General features: G+C 40.3%; 1 protein-coding gene across 2 annotated transcripts in view; it reads left to right on the forward strand.

Annotated features, from left to right (window-relative positions):
• Positions 1-7328, forward strand: part of LOC103662915 (guanylate-binding protein 6) — a 9852-nt gene extending 2524 nt beyond the window's left edge. For both annotated transcript variants that reach the window (XM_008690620.2, XM_008690619.2), the window contains exons 2-6: positions 1810-1960; positions 3135-3219; positions 3565-3752; positions 4684-4863; positions 7074-7328. In XM_008690620.2, the coding sequence (XP_008688842.1) occupies positions 1874-1960; positions 3135-3219; positions 3565-3752; positions 4684-4857 (534 nt within the window). In that variant the 5' untranslated portion in view covers positions 1810-1873 and the 3' untranslated portion in view covers positions 4858-4863; positions 7074-7328. The remainder of the gene's footprint in view (positions 1-1809; positions 1961-3134; positions 3220-3564; positions 3753-4683; positions 4864-7073) is intronic.
• The last annotated feature ends 3841 nt before the right edge of the window (positions 7329-11169 follow it).

Here is an 11169-nt window from a genome sequence, read left to right on the forward strand (position 1 = left end):
ATATATATGAGCCAGAGAAAACTAAATTTCCAACAATTGGTTCCTTAAAGTAGGTGGAATTTTATTTATTTTTTGAGAGAGAGAGAGAGAGCATGTGCACACAAGCAGGGGAGGATCAGAGGGAGAGGGAGGAAGAGAATCTTAAGCAGGCTCCATGCCCAGTGCAGAGTCTGACATGGGGGCTCGATTCCACAACCCTGAGATCATGACCTGAGCCAAAAACCAAGAGTCAGACACTTAACCAACTGAGCCACCCAGACCTCCAGTAAGCGGAATTTTAATAGGAATAAATATAATCTCATTTACCATGCCTCAGTTGTTCACCACTTAATCTATTTTTATTTTTATTGATACAACATCGTGTAAATTTTAGGGTGTAAAACATGTTGCTTTGATACATTTATATATTGCAATATGATTACCACCTTAGCCTTAGCTAACATCTCTATCATGTCACTTAATTATCATATTTGTGTATATATGTGTGTATGTGCTGGCCAACAGTTAAGATCTAGTCTCTTAGCAACTTTGAAGTTTATAATCTGGTATTGTTGTCTATAATCATTATGAAGTACACCCCCAGGCCTTATTTATTTACTAGTTGCAAGCTTATACCCTTATAAACCACCAACCTTCAAATTCCCTAAAACCACCCTTCTACTGTTTTTATGAGTTCACTCTTTTTTGTTTTGTTTTAAAGATTTTATTTATTTGACAGAGAGAGACACAGCGAGAGAGGGAACACAAGCAGGGGGAGTGGGAGAGGAAAAAGCAGGCTTCCCACTGAGCAGGGAACCTGATGCGGGGCTTGATCCCAGAACCCTGGGATCATGACCTGAGCCGAAGGCAGACGCTTAACAACTGAGCCACCCAGACATCCCCATTTTTTTTTTTTAGATTCCACATATAAGTAATCTCATATAGTATTTGACTTACCTCACTTAGCATAATGCCCTCAAGGTCCATACATGTTGTCACAAATAGAAGCATTTCCTTATTTCTCATGCCTGAACAACATTCCATTGTATATATGTATACGACTTCTTTATCCATTCATCTATTGATGGACACTCAGGCTGTTTCCATATCTTGACTGTTGTCAGCTTTGTGGCAATAACACAAGAGTGCAGATATCTCCTTGAGATCCTGATTTCAATTATTTTGGATAAATATCCCCAAGTGGGATTGTTGGATTACATGGTAGTTCTATTTTTAATTTTATGCAAACTCCATACTGTTTTACAATGTATATTCCTACCATCCGTGTACAAGGGTTCTCTTATCTCCACATCCTTGCTAATAATTATCTCTTGTCTTCTTAATAACAGCCATTCTAACAGGTGTGAGGTGATCTCTCATTGTGGTTTTAAGATATCCCTGATTTCCCAGATTAGTGATGTTAAATATCTTTTCATATACTGGCCATTTGGATGTCTTCTTTGGAAAAATGTCTGTTTAGTTCCTCTACTGATTTTGTAATCAACTGTTTGTTGTTGTTGTTGTTATTGCATTTTATGATTATCAACTGTTTTCTTAATATGCTTCATTGAGAAAGATATCAAAGATATCCAAAAGATACCAGAGCATGTTAACTAAAGGAAGATACTTAAAATTTTTACCTGCAGTGATGGAAGAAAAACACTAATTAGTAGGAGGAGATGAGATTGATGAAAAGTTTCAAACTGCTTAGGGTCATTAAAAAACTGTTTTAGAATTGTAGTCTGATTTTGGATCTCATTGATCCCCTAAATTTCTTGCCTCATTCAGGGCTGGGGATTCTAACAGTGACCTTTACGATGTCTTCCACAGTGGAGCAGTTCCTTGTCTGGACAACGCGGGGATACCCCTGTCCTGGTGTGAGATTCCCACAGAAATGGTCCTGGTACTCCCAAACCTACACTGTGGGGCAGCCTCCACAATGCAGTGCCCCCAAGATCACGAGCTACAGAAGCAGTACCTGGTACTTGGTTTTAATAGTTGATTTTTCATGTTACCCCCTCTACCTAGAGGCTACCTGATTGGCCACAGATTAGCTAGCATTTATGGTGGAAGGATTCTGATTCTTCTGAGTAAGAGAGTTATAAAGGACACTATTACTCTATTTTATCCCCTTCTCCAAACTCAGACACTTTGTCCGAAGCAAAGTCAGTATAGACACTCAGATGGCCTCCTTGACTGAATATTGGCAGTTTCCCTATGTGCTTGGAACATGCTTATGTTATTTTGAGCTTGCTGCTTTTTCTGTGCACTCTCTCCCATTCACAGAAACCCAAGTTTCTCTGAGAAGATTCTGCTACCAGATTAATTTTTATTTTTATTTTGCTTTTAGTTTTATTACTGTTAATTATGCCTTATAGGTACAATCACAGGACGTTACAGTTGCAAGGAGCCATCGAGTTTATATAAGGCAGACTCAACACATCACAAGGAAGGCTCAGGGAGTTCAGGAACGGACCAATAGTCTTAATGGAGTATTTCTTTCTGAGATGATAGTTATTCAAGTTTCTTTTAACACTAATTCACTGGGTGTTATACGCAACTAATAAATCATTGAACACTACATCAAAAACTAATGATGTACTATATGTTGGCTAATTGAATTTTTTAAAAAACCAGTAATTCACATACCATAAATTTCATGCATTTAAAATGTACAATTGACAAAAATGTACAAATTTAATGTACAATGGTTTCTTTCACATGGGGAAGATGGTCTAGGAAATCTTCCTGGAAGAGGAGTGTGACATAAATTTTGAAAGATTTATACATACCATCCAGGGTGGGAGGTTACTGGAGAAGCCACAAGCAGAAAAAAAGAGCAGTATTTTGAATACTGAAACTGCCAGTATTCAGTCAAGGAGGCCACCTGAGTGTCCGTACTGACTTTGCTTCAGATAAAGTATCTGAGTTTGGAGGAGAAGGAAAACCCAAGGTTGTGTTTATAAAACTTCACATTCTTCCGGAGGCTGGAGGGGGTAGGGAGATAACTAGGATCTTGGAACATTCTATTTGTGGGGAGAGGGGGGTACTGGGGGGGGGCAACTAAGGAATGTGAATCAGTTTTTTTCTCCAAATATTTCGATGGAAATTCGGGTTTGACCTGCCTGATATGTCTTTGCCCTTGTGGTCCCCAGGACTTGCTGCAGATGAAGGAGGAATTAGAGGAAAGCTGTAAGAAGAAAGACCAGCTTCTCCGTGATGCACAAAGAGCCTTAGCAGGTATGGGGAGGGCTCAGTGCACGATGGGGTGGGAGGTTCCTTCCCCGACAGGAATATCTTCCTGAAGCAAGGCGTTTCCTCTCCTTCTGGGGAAAGCACACTCTGCTAAATCTGAAAACACCAAGGCAGGGTGTGGTGGCTCATCAGCCAGGCGGTCAGGGCCTTTCCCACCATGTTCTCAACCCGCCCTCGAGGTGTGGTCACCAGTTGAATTCAGACATTTCCCTCTGCTCTTTCAAGGTGGTTTGGTGTCTGAGAGAGTGGGGGCTGTGGGACAGGGGGCTGTAGCTTTCAGGCTTAACCTCTGTGATCTCTCCTCTCTGAATGAAAATCTTCCTGGAGCAGAGGAGCAGGACAAAAGAGAGACAGCAGAGAGGGAAAAGCAGCTTCTTGAGGAAAAATGTACACAGTTGCGGCAACAGTTAAATGTTCTAGAAATATATTGCAAGGAATCCATGACCCAGATGAAAGAGGAGCTGAGACGGAGAGAAAAACATGAGAAAGAGCAGGATGAGAGGATTCGGAGGCTTGAGGTAAGCCTAGCCTGGGACCGAGCAGGGTCTGCAGAACAAAGCCCTGAAACCCCAGAAAGGGAGGGTTGAAAGTTGGGCGAGGTCAGAGAGAGAAGCACCACGGCCACTGATTGCATTTGATTCACTACACCCCCTGAATTTGTCATGGCTTGTGTCGAGGCACTTGAGTTGTGTTCACATTGAGTTTCCGGGGAGTCCAGTAAGAACTTGGTAGCTCCAAGCATTTACAGATGATAAATCACCTTCCCAGAGCATGTGCTGCTACTCTGAGGGATTCCTGGATGATCTCATGGAGCAATATTAAATGGGGTCCCCAGCTTTATCATGTAGATATTCTAACTGGGTGTATGTAAGAGAAGCAGCAATTGGTTCACTTTCCCAAGATTATTGCCAATTTTCAGGCACCCTACTCACCCAGTGACCCTAAGACAGATCCCTGCTGACCTAAAACTATCAGCTCTGCACAGACTCAGAAATGAGGGGGACTGACAGCTCCTGACCTGGTGCTGTCTCCAGGTGAGGACGGCCTGCCTGAGTCAGCACACAGGGGACTCTCTCTTCTCCCATCTGGAAGTGTTTGTATCAGATTTCTAAACCAGCTTACAAGTTCCCACTATTTCTAAGATGTGGGTGAGCATTTGTGCCATTCAGATCAAAGGCTATCTCCTAAAAAGCATGATTTTTAGCTAGACTATCTCACAACAATTGTCCTTATGCCTGTTTCGCACCTTGCAAAACCCTAGTGATGGATGAATATAATTAAGGTTGTACTATGCCTCTTCTCATTTCCCAACCCTAAACCAGGAGATAGGGAGAATATGTTAAAAAGGAAAATGCAGATAATTTTATAAATTGTTAATATAAAACCTTATTCCTGAATGTTTGGAGTTTTTAAATGTTTTCCTTTTATGAATATATCACACGCTTTTAGGCCAAAATGAAAGATTTGACTGAAAAAAAGCAAAACACTGAAAATTACTGCACTTCAAAGACAACGGCAAACGATAAGAAAGAAAATAATCTGGAGCCTTCATGGTGGTCTAAAATTTGTGAGCTGATAGAAGAGTTGTATTTACTAATTGCCAAGTTTTTCTCTTGTGGATAATTTCAGGTAATTTTTACAACTTTTCAAAACAGCTTTTTGATGTGGCTTATTTTTACATGCATGTACCTTTTCTGTTTTTGGCAAAATTTTAATAGAAAAATATAAAATACCTACTACAGGGCATCAATGACTGGTAAATAAAAGATATAGTCAATGTGGCTGGACAGTTAATTCAAATGGACATGGAAGTAACAGATTTGAAGACAAAGAGGTCAAATCTGTAATATCCTGGAAAAGAAACATATTGGAATATATTTATCAAAAAACACAAAATGCTTTTGAAAGTCGCACATGAATCGTTACACAAATGGCTATCCATACTGTGTTCTTGAGTAGGACAGTTTCATATGCAAATCAATTCTTAGTTCACTTATAAATTTCATGTGTTCTGAATTACAATTTCAGAAAGGTTAATTGTAAAATTTAAATGGAGCCGATCAAAAAAAAAAATCAAAAAGCCAAGACGATTCAGAAGAAGTACAATGAAATTTATAGAACTGCAGTAATTAGAAGAGTGTGTCAACTGAGCATAAAGACACAACAACAGAACACACTGTGTGGTCTAAAGGTAGAACCCCACCACATACAGGAATTAAGTGCATGTGAAAAGTATTACTTCAAATTAGTGGGAAAGTATGAACTGCACAATACCTGTTGTCAAACAACTGGACAGCCGTGCAGAATGAAACAGTGATTAGATCTATTGTAAATTCTGCACAAAGTAAATTCCAGCTTGACCTCAAACATTAAAAAACTGCATAAAATCAGTAAATGTCAGATAATTTATAAATTGTCTTGGAACATCAAATTTATTTTTAAATGCCGTCAAACCTGAAGACATAAAGGTACTGACAGAACTACATAAAAAATAAAGATACAATTTGTTGTGGTGAGAAAGAACCTAAAGAAATCCAGAAGGCAAAAATGTTCTGAAGACAGCCTTGATTTATGTCTGAGGAAAGAGCTGATTTTATAAGTTATATATCATAAAGAGCCACGAGTCAATAAAAATGGGCAAACTCTAGCTTATAGAAAAGATGTTCAAGTAACTCAAAATAAGAGAAATAAACTTAAAACTATGAGATGTAGTGTTTCACCTCATATGCTATCAAACTGTGTTCCCAAAGTTTCTGAAAACATGTCCTTTCATGGGAGCCCAAATGGTATAATATCTATTGCAGATTGTGTCCAGTATTTCTTAAGTTTTAATAGATGTCCATTTTGGCCCCACAGCTTCAGTTTTAAGGCATACATGCACTCCCTCTCATACACACAGAAAAATTATGTATTTATAAGATGTCCACTGCAGCACTGACTATAACTTTAAAGACTGGACCTATTTATATGTCCATCTATATGGGAGTGGTAATATAAGTTTTAGCACACTTATACAGTGGAATATTATATTGCCAGAAAATTGAGTAACAGAGCACTATTTGTAATGATATAGAACAATTTACTAGATATACTGTAATGTGGGGAAAGCGGGGTGCAAACCAATAGGAATAGTGCACTGCTTTTGCCAAAAACTGGCATTCATATCTACTTGTATGGATACACTTAGGTGATCTCTGGAGTAACATGAGGAACTAACAATGTTGGTTCCTTCTAGGGGAAGCTAGGTTTCTGAGATCAGGAATAAGAGGAATACTTATCTTATTTTGTATAAACCTTTGTATCTTTGGAAATTTTATAAGGAGTATGCAATTCTTGCTCAGGAGGATAAGAAAGAAAAAACAAGGATGACGGTTATGGTGATGATGGTGGTGGTGGTGGTGGTGGTGGTAACAGGGAATTTTGCATTCTTAGGAAAGCATCAGCCAGTTCAAAAGATAGGTCTGATAGCGAGGTCTGACACTGGAAAAAACAAAACGTGAACCCTAATCTTGTATTATGGAGTTGATTTCTACCTCCTCAAATTCTTTGAAAAATAATACATAAAGTATGTGATTCTGAAATCCCGGCTGGTGTCTTTCACTTTCCAGCTGCAATTTACGGTTTTAGGTGTTAGTTGGATACTGGGTCTGCAGGGTGTCATTAGTGTTTTTGGACTTCCCTTTCAGCTGACTTAATATCTGCATGCTATGCTTTTGTTATAATGAATTACTTCCAGTTGCACAAGCTTGACAGGTTACCCCTTTATTCTAGATAGCTGTGCACAGTATTCGGACTTCTTCAAACAACCTCTCTTACTGATCCTCACCTTTATTTTGCAGACTAGTTTCTCCTTGAAGCCTTGGATTTCCTGAATCCCCGAAAATGGGTAGGGTAGCCCTCCTTTACACTCGCTTTGCAACTGCAGCATGATTTTGAAAATTTAAATTACCCATTTACTCTGTCTCACTGGTGATGCCTCGCTACCAAGGACTAGTTTATCTTTATCATTGTAATCTTAGCTCCTATTTCCATCTCCAGCACTTGATCAATAACTGGAAAATGTTGAATAAAGTTTCCCACTTTCTATATCCTCATTATGACAGATGCCTCAAAGGACTCTTAAAACAAAGAGTGTCGTTTTTGATATGAAGAACAAAGGCAAAAGGAAATGTACATAAAATTAAATTTCCTTATAACTTGCAGCCCACTGACAAATACTTGAGACAGGCAGAGTATGACATTGCTCCAGGAACTCCCAACTGTCTTAATGTAATGCTTTGCTAGTGGCAAAACACAGCCTTAGCTTACACAACAGTCAGGCCTCCACGATCCTGTCATGTTAGGAGTTAGTCGGACAGTTAGGTGATCAGGGCCTGGGTCCCCAACAAGAAAATATGGAGTCAGGACAGCTAAAATAAAACAGCACTAATACACTGTTTTTGCAGCTTAGACAGGACTGTACTAGCATTCTGTTTTATAGTCTTTGCAGAAATGTCTTCTGCAAAGCGTCCTAAAGTAAAACCTTACAGCATTTGTCGCCATAATGAGCAAGGAGCCCCCAGAAGTCAGCCAGAAAAAAAGACCATCAGCACAGAGACATTAACCTATAGGCAGAAAGAAACTTCGAAGCCACATGACCAAGAACTGCAGGCATTAAGGGCATACAAAATCCTGTATCAATAGGAAACTCGAACTGAATACATGGTGAATCAGCCCTTTCCTCCGGAAGAACACTGTGGCAAGTCTCAACTAGCACGCATGTCCTCACAGCCTTATTTTCTAGGAATTACAGTCCTAATTCATTCTACCCACTGTGTATTAGGATATTAAAACTAATGTGATTTGATGTGGGGTTCAGGAGCAAACTGTCAAGACACAATTCTCAAGATGTTTCTGGTGCAAAAAAAGGTGGTTTTATTAAAGTATGGGGACAGGATCCATGGGCAGAAATGACTGGAGTATATGTGAGGAGTAACTGATTATATATTTTTAAGTTGGGAGGGGTAGAGACAAAGGAAATTTCCAAAAGGATTTCCGTATGTTAAAGAAGACTTACTGTTGCAGGACTTCTCTGCCTTTAGTGCCCACAGTTCTTGGTCACACCACTTCAAAGAATGAGGAGGTAGACCAGACAAAGAATGGTGGGCAGCAAAGCAAAGTTTATTGAGTGATAGTACAGAGCTCCCAGGGAGGGAGGGTGTACCCAAGAGGGTTGCCCCTGGAATTTCTAAGTTTAGGGGTTTTTCTGAGCTCTTTTGTGGAACTTTCTTAAGCAATCAATGTGTGCTGAGTTGGGCCAGTCAGGGCTTTGGTCATGTATCTGTCTACCTATTAGGTTAATACCCACATGCTGATGGTCCTTTTTTGCTGACATCTTGGGGTTTAGGTCTTAACTTCCCCTTGCCCATGATATTGACAAATGCTTTTGTGGCTATTGTCTTATTTTAGGATGTTATGCAGAAGTCATTTCTGTAAAGGCTGCGAAGCAGAATGTCAGTGTGGTCCTGTCTAAGCTGCAAAACAGGATGTCAGTGCTGTTTTATTTTAGATGACCTGATTATATTCTCTTGTTCAGGACCCTGGCCCTGACTACCTAACTGTCCAACTAACTCCTAACATTATGACAACTACTCACAAATGATATCACTCACTTTTGACTCACACGTCAACTGTGAGGTTTAAATTTTAAAAGAACATATGAAAAGATGCTCAATATCACTCATCATCAGGGAAATGCAAATTAAAACTACAATAAGATATCACCTCACACTGGTCAAAATAGCCACAAGTAACAACACAGGAAACAAACAGGTGTTGGCGACGATGTGGAGAAAAAGCAACCCTCATGCACGGTTGGTGGGATTGCAAACTGGTACAGCCACTGGAAAACAGTAAGGAGGTTCCTCAAAAATTAAAAATAGAACCACCATCTAGGGGCGCCTGGGTGGCACAGCGGTTAAGCGTCTGCCTTCGGCTCAGGGCGTGATCCCGGCGTTGTGGGATCGAGCCCCACATCAGGCTCCTCTGCTATGAGCCTGCTTCTTCCTCTCCCACTCCCCCTGCTTGTGTTCCCTCTCTCGCTGGCTGTCTCTATCTCTGTCAAATAAATAAATAAAATCTTTAAAAAAAAAAAAAAATAGAACCACCATCTGATCCAGGAATCACAGTACTGGGTATTTATCCCCAAAATATAAAAACCCAAATTCAAAGGGATACAAGCACCTCTTTGTTTACTGCAGCATTATCTGCAACAGCCAAACTATGGAAGCAGCCCAAGTATCCATCAATAGATGAATGGATAAAGATGTGAGGTATGTGTGTGTGTGTGTGTGTGTGTGTGTGTGTGTGTGTATAACTCATCCATAAAAAAGAGTAAAATCTTGCCATTTGCAATGACAGAGATGGAGCTAGAGAGTATTATGCTAAGCAAAATAAGTCAGAGAAAGACAAATACCATATGATATCACTCATATGTGGAATTTAAGAAATAAAACAAGCAAAGGAAAAAAGAGAGAGAGAGAGAGAGAGAGACAGACAAACCAAGAATCAAACTCTTAACTATAGAGAACAAACTGATGGTTACCAGAGGGGGTGTGGGTGCAGAGATGAGTGAAATAGGTGATAGGGATTAAAGAGTATACTTATTACGATGAAAGGGAAGGAAGGAAGGAAGGAAGGAAGGAAGGAAGGAAGGAAGGAAGGAAGGAAGGAAGAGGGGAAGGAAGGAAGGAAGGACAGTAAATACAATTTTACAAAAATATGAGTTCCTCAGAAAAAAATATATTTTAAAAGAAAATCTCTTAATTATGGAAATCTCTCATGTCCATCCTGTTCCTTCAGTCGAATGAGGTTCAATTTCTTACTGAACTAACCTCCAGGGAATCACTGAGTATTGTGACAGCCTTCGTCTACTCCCCACTGAGAGGGCGGAGAGGTCTCAGTCCTGCTCTTGGAGAAGACCGTGAGGTCAGGATTCAACCACAAACCTGACGTTCCCAAACAAAAGCCATGGAGATAAAAAATTCATGCAGCCACGTCTCCCCCACGGGTAACACCCAGAGGTTTGCGCCCCCACTTGGTGTTCCTAGTAACACCCCAGCTGTGTCATCCTGTAGAAGGGGCTGGGGTCAGGGCCAACCTCCCCTTTCCCATGAACCCACAGCGACCTGCACCATCCTCACCCTCAGGGCCAGTCCTTGACAGGCCTGGGCCTCTATGGAACTCCAGCTGTTTTTATCAGAAAACACTGCAAGTATAAGGAAACCTGCCACCCACACTTATTTAAAGCTCTTTGAGGGAAACAGGAGATTATTCTGCCTAAGAAAAAGATTTACAGTGAAAAATGGAAGCGGTCATAAGTTGTTTAATTAATCACAGAAAAGACGGTAAGGCCATTCTATAAAAGTTCATCCCTTGAAGAGGTTGCTGAAGTTCATGCCAGCCTTTGTGGTTCAAGCTCATCCTTTCTCCTGTGCTAGGCTTCTAGCACCTCAGATACACACCCAAAGTATAGGAGGACTTTATAAGTAATTGTTAAATATATGAAAAAATAAAAAGTTTTCTTCAGTCTTTTTCCCTCACACATTTGAAGATGTGGGACTTATACAACCACTCTTGCACATGATTTTTAGAACTATGAAAATTCCGGTTCTTTGGCCATTTCTTACGTAAAGCATACTCTTCCCTCTGCCAGTCTGCCTACAGTCTGCCTCTTGGCTGCTACCTTTTCACCTGAAAGAGTAAACTGTAGAATTTCTCACTGAATTTACTTACAATAGAATAACCTCAGCTCTGGGGGGGTCATAAACTCTTCCCAGAGTCTAAGACCCATGCGAATACCCAGAGCAGGAATTAAGTTGAGATGTGTGAAGGGAGCAGGGAGAATTGACAGGTCCCCAGGTAAGTGGGATTCCTTGGCCCTTTCAGGGTCCGATG

Source organism: Ursus maritimus, unplaced genomic scaffold (genome assembly GCF_017311325.1).
Source record: "Ursus maritimus isolate PB19 unplaced genomic scaffold, ASM1731132v1 scaffold_12, whole genome shotgun sequence".
In the NCBI taxonomy this organism is placed as follows: Eukaryota; Metazoa; Chordata; class Mammalia; order Carnivora; family Ursidae; genus Ursus; species Ursus maritimus.